The sequence below is a fragment of the Manacus candei genome, unplaced genomic scaffold, assembly GCF_025592945.1.
Source record: "Manacus candei isolate 608988 ecotype Guabito, Panama unplaced genomic scaffold, ASM2559294v1 h1tg000017l, whole genome shotgun sequence".
In the NCBI taxonomy this organism is placed as follows: Eukaryota; Metazoa; Chordata; class Aves; order Passeriformes; family Pipridae; genus Manacus; species Manacus candei.
This window is the reverse complement of record NW_026138065.1, coordinates 22,099,693-22,118,985: the sequence shown is the minus strand read 5'-3', so window position 1 is coordinate 22,118,985 and position 19,293 is coordinate 22,099,693. Positions and strand designations below refer to the sequence as shown.

Below are 19,293 nucleotides of genomic sequence, written 5' to 3'. Positions count from 1 at the left end.
TTAATTTGAGTAAAAATTAAAAAGAAGGAAGAAGGATGGACACTTTCTGTTAAATTATGTGTGATCATACTTTCACTTCTGGTAGCTGAACTCTTTGAAGGATCCAGGTAAGGCATACACTACACAGGATGTGCAGATATTATGCTTACTATTTTAAGCTGAACTGTGTTACCATTCTCTCAGCTGGACTTTGAGAGGGATCCAGCCGTACTCATGATATACACTTGTTTTTTCATCTACATTCACTTTACTAATAACAGAATGTAGTTTTTATGTTTTCACGCACATATCTGGCTTTATTGTAGTTACACTCAAATATGTACATTCACAACAAATTGAAGGGCAATTTGAGTGAAATCAATATTTATGTTGAAAATATGATTTGTGTTTTTTATATATAGACTCAGTGAAAGAAAACAATCAAGGTCATAAATACAATCCTACTCATTTTTCTCCTGTGATTTTCAGAGCACACTGTGTCATGACATCTGCTTCTGCTATCTTCAGTAGAGGACACTAAATCCCATAGTCTAGCAAAATTGTGTTTGAAGGTTAAATTTTAAAGAACTGGAAGAGTTAACTTTAAAGAAGCAGATCAGATCACATATGTAGAGCATTAAAAAGATCACCCTCAGGAATCTGCGAGTTCATACTGCTGACCTTAAGGAGACTTACAGCTTCACTGGGCCATATTGCACTGCTAGTCTGAATTTTAAAACTTTTTTTTCATTGTCCATATTCAAAACCTCTCCTCAGAGCAGGTAATGCACCAGAAGATTAAACTGTCTTACACAGAGAAAAAAAAAAGGGAGGGGGGAAGGCAGTTTCCTACTTATCAGGTCCTCTTCTGTTCTCAGAGCATCTGGTAATAAAGCAAAATTTAAGTGTTTGGCCTGGCATCTTTTTAAGGGAAGGTTGGTATGAGTTTGCAGTAAAGCTGTTTAAAATTGTGGAAATTCCAGTGGTAAAATCAGGCTAAAAGAAAAATCAAGTATTAATATATTTAAATTTATTGTCTTATATTTTCCTTTTTCTTGGTGAATACTGAAATAAAAATTAATAAAATAAAGAGTACAATATTTCAAACTATGTGTTTCCAAAAATACCATTATAAAGTGCTCCAATACATGGAGGTCTTACCGAATCTGTCCTGAAGCAAGGGTGACTCATTAGTTTTTTTAATCTTTAGTGTTTCCCTGGAGAGTATTAGCACCTGGTTATGTGAAGTCAGAGAGATATCCTTAATCAGTCACATTTTCCAGCTCCTTTCCATTACTAATGCTAAAGAAGCAGTTCACGAGAACTTACACTCTAACTAGAAATAAGAAATTTAAAAGTAGCTGCCTGGAAATATTTGGGTAGTTAGAGAGGGGTGTCACTGATTTAAGTGCTGAAATCAGTTTGAACTATAGTGGGTTACATCTCACTGGGTGCCTCTAACCCTGGGAAGAAATGACAAGCTTGAATTGCTCCTGTTTAGTGTTATCATGTAAGGTTTCACAGAGTAAAAGGCAAACCAGGAATATTTCTAACTGGTATTTAAAATACATTAACACCTTTTTGTATACCCTGAGTGAAAGGTCATGCTAGACAAGCAGCATCTTTACTGTTTGTAAATGTCTAATTTGCTGCTTTTAGATTGCTGTGAACTTCTCTTACTTAGTCCTGCTGAATGAATCCAGTGTTGCAAATACTTCTGACAACCGAATATTTGCTTAGCGAGAATCCATTGTTCGTAATGGATTGAGAGGGACATGCAGTGTGAATGCATTTTTATTGCCGTGCCATCTCTCTGCTGTTGTTTCAGTGAGATGAAAGTAGCGTTGTGATAACAGCCCGGGGTTTCTTAGTGCTCTGTGTGGCATTTCCCGTCTTACTGGTAGGTGTTAGCGAAAAAGTGCTTATCGTAGGCATTTTTTCGTGTTATAAAATATAAAAAAAAATGTATATTTTATAAGGGCTTGGACAGCAAGAGTTAGGAGTACAAACACACTTAAATAAAACCCGAGAAAGTGCACAGGCTTGGCTGAAAACATCCCAGTGCTCTTCAAATGAGTGCATTTTGTCTTTTTTTCCTTTAATTCGAGACAGAGTGATTCCTGGGCACCTCTGTGTGTGCAATCTGATCTCCCCTCTCCCACGGCTGCACAGCTAACAGATGGCAGTCGCAACTCGCAGCGCCGCTCACAACAGAGCCCCGGTGCTGCTTTTGCAGTGCTCTGCTGTAGTGGCAGGAGGAGATGCGACATAGCAAAGCGTCGCTCTGAAAAGGCGGAGGTTTTATTGTGCAAAAGTTGCTGGATGGATTTAATTTCTAAATGTAACTTTAACTGCGGCACGTCAGCTCTAAAGAGCTTGGAAGCTGAATCCAGCAAACAGCATAAGTTGAGCCTTTGGTTGTATTTCTGGTCATTTGTTAGTTTGTGCTTTGGAACTTGATGTGTGATTTTCAAGTTTGGGCAGTTACCTATGCTTTTTGTTGTGTGAGCTGACACTTTTCATGTGAAAATTCTCAGTCATACTTAAATTTCAGCTTGTGCAATTTTTAGCCTTTGACCAGGGGCTCCATAAGCAAGGAGGTATTAAAAAAAAAAAAAGGGAAAAGAAAAAACTGAAGTAACGGATTTACGCTGGCATAATGAGTTGTATCTGTTTCTGTTCCAGCTTTCACAAAATTTCATCCATAATCTGGGAAATATGTTTGGTGATTAGTGAGAGCACTCTCCTTCTGTTAACGGTTTTCAAAACCACTGAAATGTTTGTGGGCCTTGATATATATTTTTAGTCTACACAGTACTTTGAAATGAGATTAAATCCATTTTTTCTTGAATTAATATAATAAAAAGGATCCCTTAATTCTGATCTATATGGGAGATTCAGCTCTAGATACAGCCTAAAAAAATTAATCATGCCATTCTCTTCCTTGTATTTTTGAGAGACTAATAGTAAAGGGCAGTCAGGCTATGAAGTTTTCCTTCAGCAAAGACTATGATCATGTCTAGAAAACATTACATAGCCCTAGCAGAAATTTCACTGTTGAAATTTCCCTAGCCTTTGTTTACATCCCTGGAAGGTAGCTGAAGTTGCTCAATGGATCCAAGCAAGCACTGAGTCTGTGCCAGGAAGGGAGAAGAGAGCAGAGTGACAGCTGTACATCTGAAAGTGCATTGGACCCAAGTCTGATCTTGAAATGGGGTTTCTTTTCTTCAGTGCAGCCAGGATAAGCCTTTGGCTCACTGTTTGTCATTTGACCATGAGGCCACACACGCTCTAAATAAAGTAATCCGGGCTAAAAGGAAAGATTTTTTAAAATGTATTTACAATATCAGATTGTTCTTTGGACAGTAGTGGCTATACATCATTTTTGAAAAAAAAACCCAAACAAAAAGCTATGCTGGAAACATCAGTACCCATAAAACATTTAGAAAGAGTTAATCTATCAAAATTAAGTGTAAATAATTTAAAAATCCTACTCTGATATTTCAACTGTGTAAATATATTGAATCTGCAACACACTAGTGAACATGTCATTTTCAAGTGCAGCTTTGATTATAAAAAATGTAAATGAAGATATTTGAAGTACAAACCAGGGCAAACAAGAGGAATATTTCACTCGTAAAGCTAACAGTCACACAAACAACTGATAAAATAAATGGGAGACAATTATCAGAAAAGGCAGACAACTCCCAGATTTGCCAGCAATTTCATACCAGGTTTGATCAAATATTAGGATTTTTAAACATGTATCAGAGAGGAAGGGAAGTTCATTTCCTGCGAAGTGAAATAGACTCTAGGATTTGAGTCTGAGTAACCTGATTGAGGCATCGTATCAAATGTTTAAGGATGAAAATAATGGTAGGGATAAGTCCAGCCACTGTCTTTTTTTTGGCCAGTAGTTCTCGAAGTGCTGTGTGCAAGGCACAGATCTTACTTTGGCACTTGACCATCTGCAGCTGCTTCACTCTGGCCCCTAGTGAGTTAGTGTCCATGAAGTCCATCTTAATGAAGTAGAGGAAAGGGTCTTCAGGAATATAAAAGATTTACCCTGCTTATCATTGAGCTGTGTGCAGTGTGAAATAGAGAGCAAGTGGTGCATGTGCTGATATTTGAAAAGATCTGTGGTTTAAACAGCCCTGTTGAAGAGGCTGTGAACTGTGCTTGGAGCTGGCTTGGAGTGCTGAGCACTGCAGAGTGCAGTCAGCTCAACACCCCTTGTTCCTATAATAAAAATGTTAAGGCCTTTTTACCTATTTATTGCTGCTTCCTTTGAGCTTTGAGGTTACTGGTATGCAAAAGAAAAAAAAAAAACACAAGTATATGTTCTGTTGCTCAATCAACCTTTTCTCAATCCACCCTGAGTTATCTCAGTGAGTCATTATGGCATAATTACAATTTGAGTGTGATACACTGTTTGTAGAAAAGTGTCTATTTTTAGCGGAAGAACACTACAGTCCCTGAAAGGAAGAGAAAGAAAGAAAAAAAGGAAAAAAAAAATCTGTAACCAGCGAATCAATGCTATTGTTAACTGATAGTACAAGACACCCTGTAGATTTACTATGCTTGCACTCAGCCACATAAAAATCACACTGAAAAGAATGCCTACCAGGGGTTAAATTCATATGCCTGCACTGCAGCCTATTTCTGTCAACACTCAGCTCAGGAAATAAACATTTATGCTTTCTGAAATGAAAGTGTATTTTTGAAGACTAGCCGTCAGATATTTTTTGCCCTTCACACTTTCAAATGCTTAGCCTTTTTTGTAAGTTGACTGCAAAGTGCATCAGTTTGCTAGGCAAAAAGAAAAAAAAAAAATCTTGACAAGTGCCCATGGCATCATTGTCAAGCACACGACTGTCTAGTAGAAGATGGCAGGAGGGTTGGCACAAAACATGCTTCCTTCAAGCTTCCTACCTCAGGGGTACCTGACTCTTGAGAAGCCTTTCAATCCTTCCAAATGACGTTACTGCAAACTGTCATCTGGTTTATTTGGAGTGCGCTGTATCGCAGATAAACATGCTATTTAACTGCAGGTCAAGGTACAGAGTCATTCTGCGAGCAAATGCCTGAGATACATTAAATGGCATTGACTTGGGGAGGGAGATGGAGAGAGATCAAAGTTGTCACCAATATGGTACGTGCTAAGGGGGGGAAAGGTGCACAACACTGTATTTTAAAAGCTGCTACACAGTTCTACATTTAAAGCGGTGACCTGCAAGACTCTTAAAGATTAGGGATGCACACAATGCACAACAAGGTCCAAACCCACACCATCATGCAGCATCTCAGCGTGGTTTGGAAAGAGCTTTGAGATGTGACTGGAGAGGCTAACACTGGTTCAGAAAGATGGAAGTGTATTTCGTCCAATGTGGAGACTTTTTAAAAAATAGTTAAAATTTAATATAGAAAATGTCCACTTGTCAGAGGATGTGGTTGATCTGGGGCATTCAGATAACAAAAGCTCACAGACTCGACTTTGGCGTGAAATAAGTATAACCTCCTTCAAACAATTAAAAATAAATCTTTGTATATAATAAAAATATATATACCTGTGTAATCTATTCTCTACATAAACATATATTCCTGTGTAATCTGTTCTTTTAACTGTGACTTGTTGAATACATATTAAAAGGGCATTGCTGTGATACAAGAGATATGATGGATGCTTTTACATTTTCTGAAAAATCAAAACAAAACCAGATTAATTACAACTTGATGCAGCTTTACATTCCCACGAGGGATGCCTTTAAAAGTTAAAACATGCTTTCACTGAACAGGCTTTCAAGGGAAAGTTACTTCGATCAGGAAGAAAATAGTCATGTTGATTTGATTTATTATTGAAGAGTGGAACAATGTGGTTTATATTTGCCAGTTTTTCTATAATGTAAAAAATTTATTTTGATTTTTTTAATGTGTCAAATAAAAACAACTGGTGTATTTACTGCTCCAGAATGCAGATTTTTCAAGAGTGCAATACAATAAATTATAGTCAACATCCCATTTCCCCCACTCACAGGGCAAATGTAATTTCCTTTGACTGTGGCACACAATAAATGTTATTGAAACATAGTATTATTTATAAAAAAAATGAAACCAGTGCCAAAATAGATAAGCAAATAAAAAAGGAAGTTGGGGAGTTTTCAGGAAAAAAAACCAAATACAGAGAGAAACTGCAGGTTAAACTTTTTTAATCAAAACTGATTTTATTGCTTTTTTCTTAATTAAACCCCACAGAAGTGTGTGAAACATTGTTATACCTGAAAAATTGTTAATTTGTAAATCACAGGGACAAAAGGGCTCCACTGCAACTTTAAAGTTTCTATGCACGTAAATGTCAATAGAGTGCCTTCTCCATCATCAGCACTAAATTCACATTGATGCCTCTTTTCTTCTCTGTATTGATCCTTCCATGAGAACGTAGATTTGTATCTGTTAATTAATGCGTCCTGAAACAGCGTTTGTATTAATCAGGCAGATAAGAAAAATTGGATGCCTGCACCCTCATGACAACCGTAAAAGTGCTGGCCCTGATAAAATCGTGGATGGACCTCAATAAAAAAGTTCCTCCTTCCACTCAATAAACTAATCATCCTGCTTTTAATTATTCGGCAGAAAGATGTGTGGAGATTGGAGAATGTGTAAATCTATTTACTAACAGCAGTGTCTGGGAGGGAGAATGGGGCTGTCACAGGACGGTGCTGCAGGCTACATTCTCTGTCCATCTGCTACTGCAGAAAAACTGGTTCTTGAAAGACAGGAAGGAACAGAAATGTTGAAGCTAATTGAAATCATGAATTCCTCCCTATAACCTCTGAAATGATTATTTCTTCTCCATTTCCCTCTTATTTATTTTAATCACAGATGTGTTATTTTCTATTGTCACATCTTCAAGGGTTTCCTGTTGTTGTTGGCTCAGTTTTTGTTGGTTTTTTTTTTTTTGAAAGAGGAGAGCTACAGTTCTATCACAAGACTCAAAAAACAGTAAGAGAAAATGAAAACAAATAAGGAGGGGGAGAAAAATGAGAGAGAGAGAGCATGCAGCCAGTTTTATGTTTCATTTTTTATGGATGCCTGGTGGTTTGGATGTGGGCTTTTCTTTTTTATTGTATTAGTTTTGTTGCTTAGTGCTTATAGAGAAAATCTTGTTTGGAGTAGATGCCTTGCAGATTTGCTAGTTTATGATATATTCTTGCTTGACTGTAACTCTTGACTTTCAAAACAGAAAAATGCGTTTAAGTGTAATTGAACGCCAAAAAGAATGTTCTTACAGCGGGAACCCTGTCAAAGGACATGTAAGCAGCTCCATAAACAACTAAATGAAAGCCTCAGACATGTCTTAAGACCCTTTAAGAAAAGCTTGACTAATCCCCTTTGATGATTTTATTAAGTACTTGTGGTTGATGGTGCCAACTGGCAAACTGCTGCATTTCACCAACAGGCCAGGAAAATCACTTCCTCTCCCATATTGTTTTCTAGCACCTAATGTGATTGGGATATTAGCAGTTTGGTATAATAAATTAACAGGTACTGTAAACAAGAGTCTGAAAAGGTAAGACAGTAAAGATGTTTGCCTTTATTAGGAAAGACAGCAGAGAGAGGGGGAAAAAAGCAAAAGTTAAATTAATTAAGAGGCATTTATTAAAATTGTGGTTGCCCTCAGAAAAAGGATGGTGTGACTGCTATTCAGTTGGCATTTCAATATGCCACCCTGTTATTTCAACAAGTGTAGCAGAAGCCATTATTGAAATGATTAGTGTCTTTTCTGCAAAAGGTGGGTGTTACATCTCTTTCCCCTAAGGTTAAAGTTCAAAGAGAATTTTTCTCCTTTTGACTGGCACCTTAATTCTATTAAAACATCAAATCTTCCCTTTTAAAAGTTTTATTTTTTTCTTTCCTAAATTGTCCTTCTTGGTTTATGGTAGTGATGAATAGAATCAGCAGATCCCTATTTCAGAGCATCAGGTTTTTAGAACTAAGCACAACTATTTCAGAACAAAGAAGACATGATACAAATCACAGACTGTCAGTGCAGAACCCCCCAGATTATTATGATTCTCACAGAAAGAGTCTGCAAATTCCAGCTTGTTTAAAACTTTGGTTTTGATTAGAAAACATTTGATTTTATATTGATTCACTTTCTTGTTACAGGAAGAGGAGAAGAGGCACAAAAGCAGAAGAGAGAATAATAGAATTACATGCATGTTTTATCACAATGTATATAAAAATAAAAAAGAGGAGCAGATTTCTGATAAATCTGATAAATCCAGGTGTGCTTAATATTTTTCCTTTTTTTTTTTTTTCCTACTCAGGATTCTCCACTTTGTCTCTAGCTGACCAGATGAGCCTTCTGCAGAGTGCTTGGATGGAGATTTTGATTCTCGGTGTTGTATACCGGTCACTTTCTTTTGAGGATGAGCTCGTATATGCTGAAGATTATATTATGGATGAAGACCAATCCAAATTGGCAGGCCTTCTTGACCTTAACAATGCCATACTGCAGCTGGTAAAGAAATACAAGAGCATGAAGCTGGAGAAAGAAGAGTTTGTCACCCTCAAAGCTATAGCACTTGCTAATTCAGGTTGGCAGAGTGGCATGTCGTTGCTACATTTTTAATGTCACTTTTTTTTTTTCCTATCTTCCATAATACTTTCTGCATGCTTGTTTTAAACATGGTTTTAGAATAAGAAATTCCTAATTAGACTTTAGCTAAAAGGCAACAAACAAAGCCATTCAAACTAAGAACAACTTTCTGTTTCAATGTAATTGAGGAATATGTCCCTAAGGCAGTGGAAAATATTCCACTGTATGATTTGGAGAGTATTTTACAGGCAAAGATCCCTTCAAATGAATATAGATGTTGTTCTCCTAAAACCATTCCATAATCCAGACAAGCCTAATCATTGCAATTAAAAGGAAAGAAAGGGTGCTGAAGAATAGGCTATATATTTTCTCTTTAAAGGCAGCTACTGATTTATTTGATAGAGTGAATTCAGGATACGGAAGGAGAGAGGAAATCCTTATTAAATCTCACAAGGACCACACCTTACCTTGCGGATCCTGTGCATTTTTAGAGATAGTGCTTCTGCAAAAATTATTACCTGTGCAGCAAGAGTTAAAAATCTCAGAAAGAATTTTTTTCTGCATTTGAATTTGAAAGTGCTGAAGCAGTGAATACTGCCAGATAAGTAAAAATCGTTTTTGCTTTGTTGTTTTTCCTTTTGTGTCTCCTTAATGCTTTATTGTGGTCTTAAGTCCCTTTTAGCATTTGCATAAAGTTCACGATAGATCCCTCTTTAATGACGTGCCGATCATTAGATACCTGTGTGTCAATAACATGCTCTGATGCTATGTTCCATTGACAGTCACACCGTGCCCCTCCATCTGCTTTTGTTTTGACCCTATCTTTGAACTTTATCTTGGTTGCTGGCCAGTAGTTTTCCCTTTAATTACAAGAAGGAAACTGTCAATAAAATCTGTTAAATGGGATGCAATGAGTGGCTTGAATGGGCGGACGGCTATTTGTTCAAATTCTGCAGCATTCAAGGTATTGACAGTTTGTTTTCTGGGGCCATATGTGACGATCAATCTCAGGCTGGGCTCAGCCGCGCTGAAAAATGAAAAACCAGATTGCTTTTGCTTACTTGTGGATGACGACTTGTGATTTGGCGCGGTCCTAGTGAGATGAGACCTTCTGCCCAAATTGCCCCCCTGAGAGCCAGGACGCGTGACTGTTTTTAGAAATAATTTTTTAATTGATTTTGTAATTAACAGTTCATCTACAATATTGATGCATGAATCCTCAGATTGATAGGAGGGAAATTGTTTTCAACAATGAAGTTGTACTTTCCTATTTATCTTTGTAATGTGATTTAGCACTCTGCATTTTTAATTGGAAATATAATTCAAAAACATGCAAAGCCAAAATGCTTGTTAGTTTCTTTGTAAAATATTCTCCACCCCACTAACTCTGCCCTGAGTTTTAGAATATTATATTATTTCCAGAATTAGCAAAATGCTAAAATGCCTCTAAAGATCAAAATTATTCTTAATTGAAGATTTATTTCTAATTTTTGAACGTTGTAAATAGACACTTGAGGATGCTTTGCAGCTACAGAAAGGTTTTTTCCTCAAAATTGGTCATGCTTAATGATCAGAGCAAGAAAGTTATCTGGAATTAGGAGTCTAAATGGAGAAGGTTTTTTGTAATTATTTTGATTCTGTTATTCAAAGACTAAAGTAGAAATATTTCTGTAGTTTACTTGATAAAAGGGATAAGGGCTAGAATATAGGGATATGATAGTGAATACTATTCACACCTTTTTTTCCTCCCCCCAAAAAGATGTGCAGTGTTTAAGTAATAATAAAATATAACTGCTGCCAAAAAAAAAGTTTAGTCATACATTGTGCATAGAGTGTATCAAAATCATCTGTAGCTTCATTAACTTCACTGGAAATTACAACCAGGATAATGTCAGAGATAAAGACAGTTCAGCATACTAAAATTCAGGGCACACTGAAGTGAAAACATTTCCTTCCCTCATCTTAAAAGAAATAAAATTGCTGTCTTAAAATGAAACTGTTGCAAGGAGTTAAAAAGCAGCCCAGCCATTCCACTTCCCTTTCAACAGCGTTTTGACTGCTGGCATTCAGCATTTCAGCTTCAGGTTGTATATGCAGCAGATACCAAACTTCTAGCAGCTGTAGGTACACTAACCTGTAAAATAGCACCTGCAGAATTACCCCCCATCAGTGGATATCAGACCATTAGTGTTTCATTTTAAAAATGCTGCTAAAATTAAAATAAAATAGAATTGCATTTTTTGTCTTTTTTTTTTAATAGACAAAACCAGAATAGCTTATTTTCATAGAACTGGGAACTCAATTAATGTAAACACAGCTAATTTAAAGAAAATAAAATGCCATTATAAAATCAATCAGTAGCAATTCACATTTTAATATATTCTATTGCTACTTCTGCTTTCTTCCACTATTTGTTTTTCTGGTTTAAAATTTGTTAGCCTTTCTATAGCTGTAGAGAGTATAATAAGAAATCTTGGATGTTTCAGACATTTTTGCCGTATCTGCACTGTCTAGAAAGGTTCCCAGGTTGACTCTACTGTAAACAGTAGACAAAAATGGTCTTATACCTCTGTAACTGTGTTCATGATTTATGATACAGTGTCATAATACTTTCCCCGCTGGTGTTTGGAAGCAGGAAAAAGAAATTGTAGATTGTATTCATATTGATTGTATTTTGTTTGAATAAATACCACAAGCTTTGCTTTGGCCAACAAATCTCAGTAGTGTGAGCATTAAAACACCCCAACTGGTAACTTCTCTTTAGGCCTACAGAGCCTGCTTTTGCAGTACTGGATCTAATGCTGCCATTTGGTTCCCTAAAAGGTGGGGAGGAGTAGTTATTTTTAGGGAGATTCTCTGACAGCCCCTATCAAATGTTCCCTGTGCAGGGTTGGCAATGCCATGCCACTTCTATAAATTTCCACAAATGCAAGATGTGGCAACCTGGTAGATTATTCTGATTTCAAATGAAGTGCAAATAAGACTCTGAAAAGTTTAAATATGTATGTAAGAGCACAATACTGAAATGTACAGACATTTCAGTCCTGCCTACGTTGAGATCTATACAGGCATGATTTCAACGGTTACATTTAATATGTAAATATGGAATTTATCAGGTTAGTTTTAAGTATCTGCATTGATTCAATAGTAATTAGTGAAACCTTTATGCTTGAACTCCAGAGAAGTAACTCTTTCTTTGGCATTGTCCTTGTCCTGCCTGTATCATGAGCTCCTTCCTTCTTTCCCTGCCTTCTGTACGTAAAAGCCAGGAGGTACCTTGAAGCTGCAGGATGCCACTGCTCCGCGTTCTGCCTCACACCGCCCAACTGAAGCGAGCTGGCACCAATGAGCACTTTGTTTACCCACGCAGAAAATCAACTTTGAATGGTTTCCAAAACATGCATGTACCAATTACTTCCTCGTGTGTAAGGGAAGGTGAAATATTTACAAAATGTGCTTGAGGTGTACACAAGTGCGCGCGCGTGCACCTGAACACTCCGGTACAGCAGAGATGACCTGCTCATCTCTTTTGTATTAGGAAACATTTCCATGTATCGATTAAGTAATACTAAACAGGGAGTTGCAGGTGAGCAGTTTTTTGAAATTGCCTAATCAGTAAGGGCTAAATTAGGCCCTCAGTCCAAATGTTGCGGAAGAGCTTATGAGTCACAAATGAGACCAGAGTTTTAAGAGAAGCTCAGTTCCCTTCTAAGACCTAACGTAAGGAACTAGAGTGTCAAAATACATTAGCACATTTGAAAGTCTGATCTGTGTGCATCTGCTTAATAGGCTGCTGGCATCTTGAAAAATCTGACCCAAATGTGGATGCTAGGCACTTAAAAGTATAACCCTATGCACTGTTGAAAATTTAATCTTAAACACTAATACTGACTGTCTAGCCTGTACCACAAGAAGGAGAAAAGAACTTCTGCTCATCGTCACAATTTCTGGTCTCTATATTAGCTCTCCTAAAAAAACAATCGTCACCCTTTCGTTACTGAAGGAGTGAGAACCAAAAAGTATCTTCTGCATTTTAGCATAATGAAATGCAGTTATACTGTCATCCTGGTAAAAAAGTTAGTAAGTTCTTACAAGTTTTTTAGCTTTCCAGACACAGTGTACTCAGAGCACCAGGCTATCTATCACCATTAAATGATAGTATCATAACAGAAATTAATTGGTAGAGCTCAATAAATCACTTACTCCACAGGACATCATCTTTATTATATGTTTATGTCACAACATACTATATTTAATTTCTAGTACTGTCAGTTTTTTCCTTTTGTTTTATGTAGTCATCTTGTGTTAGAATTCATGATACATGCATACACACATACATACAAACATACACACATAGGACTGTGTTAAGAGTGTGTTACCAGTGTTTATTTTGCCAAATATAAACAACAAGATCTTAATTCTTTGATATAGTTTTGTATAGGGAGTGGTACAGCATAGAGACAAGTTTTTAGAAAAGGAAGTTGCCACTGTAGTCAGTTTTCATGTTGCTTGAACACAGTTTCTTCCTCATATTCCATTTTAATGTAATCAAATAGATGGCATTCACAATTTTTAGAGAAAATAAATAACTCTGCTACCATTTGCTTAAGTTAGCATAAAGAAATGGCAGCAGAGTTAATCAATGGTTAATCATAATCTTTTTTTTCTGGTAGCTGGTGTAGTAACTGAATAACTTTGAGATATTCCTCACATAGTTATGAAATAAATAGATATTATTTACATGTTAGTAGCCTCAGACTTACAAAGGACAAGAAACCAAACTAGTGGCTCTCAGTGGTAATAACTGTGATAATTGTTCATATCTTGGTAGTGGATAAAAAGGATTTTGAAGCCTTCAGTCTGCATTTTCTTTTAGTTGGTATCTCATCCCCCAGCTCTTTTCCCAGACTTTTAGTAGCCTTATTGAGTAGATACTGAAACCAGTTCATAGTGTGCAATTTGTTTTGCATTGTAAATACATCCCTTTATTTATTACCCTTGCTACCTTTCCTAGTGGAAAGTAAACCATTTCAGGAATTAAAAAAAAATATTTGTTTACTATGTTTTGACTTACTTTATGACAGTGGTTTTAGTTCACCATTTAGCCAGTTAGTCCCTGAAATAAATAGGCATGTTCCATGAAGCAATCTCTTTTCTTTCTATGCCTTCCTTCCCCACTGTGTTTAAAAAACTGTTTTGAGGCTTCAGTTTCTATATATCTTCTGAAAAGTAGGCCAAACCAGGGCAATCCAGACTAAGTCCTCATTCAGTAAAATCAATCATACAAGCCTTTGTTTTGCTTTTTTTGGTTTCCATTGCCTATAATTCCTATGGACAAGGAATTCTTAATTTATTTCTCTTTAATTTTCAACATATATTACTATTGAAGTGTCTGTTTCCAATAGAATACTCCAGATGTCAGATAATTTTTGCCTTACATTTTTGCAAAGGAAAATATTTTGTTTGCCTCTGTGCTTGTCTCTTATCCTAACCATGCAGACCCCATCAAATAGTTCTGTTCAGGAAAAGCAGGCAAACAGGTAGTCAAAATGAAGTATATTTGTTCACCACACATATGGAAGACCGAAGTAAGTATCTGGGGCAATTTCAGTTCTAGACTGGAAAAGGATGGGAATTCTTGTGTGATGAGAGAACCAAGAATCTAGTTTGATTTCCTATGACAATTTTCATGGATTGCTTCTGTCTTAAGCAATATGCTTTTCAAAATGTCACTGTGTTATGTTTCTCATAAAAAATATACAGAAACAAAATATGGGCAAGCATTTTGTGTCCTTGTGCAAATCTGGCATATGTTTCAGGAGGAAGGGTTCTGTAATTCTGAGAACAGTTCACCCATTAATAAACACTGCAGTGGATTTTGCGGGGTTTTTGGGTTGGCAGTACAATCGAGATAAAAAATTCCTTTTATTTGAAACATAATCCAGATTAGGATTTTGTTGTCCTTACGTAAAGCAAAAATCATTTTGCCGTCTGTTCTTATCCTTCATCCCATCCAGTTCTTCCAGGACCCTGGAAGATATAATAATCTGATTTATCCAGTTTGAGTTTGTGAACTGCTCAGCTATACAGAATCACAAACATCACAGCAATTGCTTTCTTTCAAGTACTTGTTGGTATCTACCTCTCCAGTGTGGTTTACCAGCATCTTAACGTGTGTATTCACTGCTGCGTGCTCCCTGCTGCTTGATTCACTGTAATAATTTCTTCCTTCCTGCTGTCTGAATTTTCTGACATGAAGAAACACTTCATTTGAGACCCCTGGTTTTCTACTACTTCTTAGTGATATTATGTACAAAATACATACATACCAGCTTTTAGCTTTCCTCAGAGCAGTGTTTTGAGAGGCCTTCTTCCCCTCAGTTGAGGTGCTTTCTGATTTTTAGCTAGTTGCTGCTCTTTGTGATGTGTTCTAAATGATTCCTGAGTGGCTGGATGTTTGTTTGCTGCATCTGAGATGAAGCTGGAATTTTAAACGTGGTAGATTGTAATCTGAATTTCTCTCTGGACCTTGCGGTGTTTTTTTTGGATGAGAACTCCAGTTTTCTCCTGTTTCTGTGTGATGATATGATCAATCAACTGATCAAAAGAGGTACAATTCTATTTTCCCATCCTGTGATGGCGAAAGAAAGCATTTGCAAGGATAGAATGAGATTCTCCAAGCGGAACTCATTTGTTGATCTCGCTCTCTCCCATCGCGGTTTTGATCAGGAACAACTTTTCCCCTTGCAAGACTGAAATCCCATGTTCTCAGCAGCATGTTGTGTCACCAATTCTTGTGTTCATCTCTTGAGCTCAGTTTCAGTAACCTGTGTTTTTGCAGGGCATTTACCATCAAATTCTTCTTTCTTTCAAATGACAGTGTGAAATTACCCTGTTTAATTTCATTGTTTATATGGGCACTGATTTTTAAGTGTATTACATCTGGGTATAGGTTTTATCTGGATATTACCTGTGTAGGACATAATCATAAATTATCCAGGCTGTCTGCAAAGCCACTTAAAAAAACACAAGCCAACCCATAAACAAAAGAATAAGGGTTTTCATGGTATAGGAAGAAAATTCAAACTCTTTGTACCTCACTTATAATTCAGTTTCATATTACCTGTGAAATTACTTCTTTATTTCTGGATTGTCACACAAATTGTCTGTGTTTCCTTAGATTATAGTGGTTCTTGATGACATCATTGAGGATTGGGTTTATCCCAATAAAATAAGCAATATTTAGCAAAAAGTTAAGCCTGTTCTGAATTCACTTCTACATCTGCCAGTCAGTAGTTACTGAAAAGATTTCTCTCTTTTATTTTTCCTCCTCTTTCCCCCTTGGCTAGTTCAGCATTTTCAACCATTTTGCTTATTTTCAAAGGCTTACGCCTGAGGGATTAAGATCTACATTCGTTTAATATTGGGAATAAAGTGGAAGTTCCAGACTGCAAGGCTAAAACTTGAAGAAGGATCTTTATAGAGATTAATATTTTCCTGAGCAATCTGCAAGCTGAATCATGGTCTAATTAAATAGCACAGATTTATTGAGTTTGCATTTAAACATTGGCAGACCCTAGAATGGGTAAAGCTGAAATGAGTTTGAATCTTTGCTGTAAATGGGGAGTTAAATTATCATAGTAATTTGATTACATAATTTTTAAATCTTTCAAGCTAAATGGCCATTTTAAAAGAACAGTTTGAAGTCTTAATCACTGTTGGAAGGGCCCCTCTCTCTGCTGTTTTTTCTTACCCCATTTCCTGTGACCAGATCTGTTCCCCAGGGCACAGCTTCCTGAACTGCTCCATGAACCACCATTTGGCAGTGGAGTGCTTGCATTAGGGCAGCAGAGAACTAGCTGGTCACATTCTTCCCAACTACTAAATTGATTTCAAAGGCAGCAACAAATACATTAAATGCTTTACTACTATTACTTTTCTATATAAGTAATTGTTCTGTTTGCTGGAGGGATGGTACACAATCACCCCTGCAAGGAGAGGGTAAGATTCCTCGGGCTTGGATGTTGCCCACACAGTGAAAGAGTTTTGAGAGCACAGAGTGTAGTAGCTGTGTTAAAGAGCAGGATTTGATTCACCTTCGATTCTTGCGTTTTCTGGGGGGCGTTCTCTTCCTCTTTTTCCTCCTCACGCAGTTTCATTGTAAGAAATATGCAGAGTGTGGATATTTCTAACACTGCAGGCCAAATTGCTATCCAAACTGCAGAGTTAAACATCTTAGGCAAGTTTCACCTCTTTGTGAAAAATATATTAGTCTGGACTCCATCCGTCATCTATTTTCAAACTCAAACTCAAACTGGGAAGAATCAGACCAGTTTTCTAAAGATTTTAAAACTAAACCTTTGTAGCCACGTTCTCCAGAAAGACTCACCTCTTTATGCAGTGTAGTGTGAAAAAAAAAAAAGTCTCAAAAACAGTCAGTCTTTGACTCACCAAGGATTTGTTGCAGAAAAATTGCTCCTATTTGGTTCCCCAGCAAATCTGGCCCTGGTACTGTGAGTCTGGGGAGAGGAGGAAAAGATGTGTAATTTCTACACAAACAGTGCATGGTTTATGAAAAATTTGTAGTAGCAGATCTTGCGTTCTGTAGCACAGAAGTAAATACCCAAGGACTTGGTAAAGAGTTAGGGAGTGAAAACAGCAATTTGTTTGGAGTTTGCTTTCCAGGTTAAGCCTGGTGGCTGGACACTATGCTTAAGACATCAGTCACACCTGTATGTGTGTCTGTGTGTGTGTATGTGTGTTGGCATGTCTGTATTGATTACATATGTTTGTAGGACACAGAATTCAGGGGTTTTCTCTTATTGACACAGAATTATTAAATAGAATTATGATATTAGAAAACTATCAAAACTGTATGGATTTGGAGAATCGTCTCATGTTAATTAGAACTAAATTTTGATAGAGGTAATAGTCGCCTGCCATCTTTTTTAAAATGTTGTAGCCTTTTTTGTCCCTAAGAGAGATATTTCTGCACCTCTGCTTTCAGCGCAGGGTACCTTGATGTGCAGTTTCACATCCCTGCAGCATGTGTCTTACTTGCATGCTTCTTAGAGCATGTGTTCACTAAGACTCAGAATTATTAAACATGTAAAATTCCCATAGGACTCCATTATGTGTAATTAACAGATAAACTGTCATCAGAATCAATAAAACGTGCTAAATGATCCAAACTTGTATATAATTAAGTGTCTGTTTTAGAGTGGGAACTGTAACTTTTATTTTTTTTTCTTTTCAATTTGCACATTTGTTTTGACAATAGAAGCTGGAACATTTTTGTTAACCTGTTACTTACTGGTTTGTGTTTTGGTTTACATGTTTGTATTTGAAAGGAGAGTGGTATTTACTATCTTGTCTAATTATCTGAGGAAGTATTTGCACGTCAACTTTTAGGAAATAAATCTTAGATGCCTCTTAATTCTGTGAATGTAATTCAGATATTTGAAGCATGTGTAAAATTTGATGTTTAATCATCAACAGGTGAAACATGAGGCATTGTCAGATACTGATCCAGGGCATCAGGCTGCTAAGTACATGTCTTGGAAACAATAATAGAAGTGGGTTCTTCACTATCCAGCTCCTCAGTTATTATTCTGTCTGAGAATGGTAGCTTTATTCCAGACCCAAAAATTAAGATGCAAAGCAGCGTTGTACTAACTAGTGTTTTCAAGAATAGGCTGTAATTTTGCCATGTCCCATTTTCACCCTGAGCAAAGCTTGCACAGTGTAGCCTGTCCCTAAGACTTGTACCCCCTCACAGCAGTTATATTTTCATATACTGTTTTATTGGTTCTGTAAGTTTGTCCACCATCCGAATTTTGGTAGCTGATAGGAGCTGTTTGGTAGCTCCTTTCACCTATGGCTGTTCTTCCTTACTTGCATTCACCTCACTTTGGACCACATCAGGGCTTTTTTGGCATTTATGAGTACATAAAAGTCAGAGAATTAGGGCTGCTCATCCAAAGTCATCTCAGCATGGTCCAGTAACTGCGTATTCTCAGGGACATCTTCCCTTTCTGTATCTATCCAGTTGAGGGTTTTACAGTTATTTCAGTTAGATCTTTTCTTTTTATTTCACACTTCCATTGCTTTAATCTTTCCAGGTCATGTAGCAGTTTAGTTTAGTTCCTGATGTGTGTTGTGTCTAGGCTTGTCACTCAATACTTACACCACCAAAGCATCTCACCTGGAAAGGTACAGGGCAAGGTGTTTGCTTTGAGTGTTTTATAAAAAATGCAAAACCCCAACACTAACAAGATAAACCACCGTCTGAGTGGGTGGGAGAGAAGGATTACACCTTGTAGGAGATGTTAGCTTCACAGAACAAAAGCTGTTCAGGAACATGCTAAGTGTTGCCTGTCTGTCTGAATATGCCTGAGAGAGGAAAAAAAATTGCTAAACCTAGCAGGAAATCCCATCAAACCCGCATTTCCCTGGTGTTGGTGCAGTGGTCCTGATCCCACAATCAGCGTCTCTGAGCAGCGAGTAATGACCGTGGCTTCCAACTCAGCAGCCTTGGAACCTGACACTGAGTGTTACTGAGCTGTTCCACAGCAGGGCAGTCATCCTTGCTTCCCTGATAGAACATAGCCCTCCATTCATTCAGCCCTCTGGTGCTGTCATTTCTCCAAAGCAGTAACCGTAAAGATGGTTTGCGGAGCACCGGCGGTGACTGTTTTACTTGTTTGAGAGGGATG

The 19,293-nt window shown here is 37.2% G+C and overlaps 1 protein-coding gene across 36 annotated transcripts in view; it reads left to right on the top strand.

Moving 5' to 3' along the window:
* ESRRG (estrogen related receptor gamma) overlaps positions 1-19,293 on the top strand; it is a 379,094-nt gene that overhangs the window by 355,878 nt on the left and 3,923 nt on the right. For all 36 annotated transcript variants that reach the window (XM_051782962.1, XM_051782947.1, XM_051782968.1 and 33 more), the window contains one exon: positions 8,307-8,576. In XM_051782962.1, the coding sequence (XP_051638922.1) occupies positions 8,307-8,576 (270 nt within the window). The remainder of the gene's footprint in view (positions 1-8,306; positions 8,577-19,293) is intronic.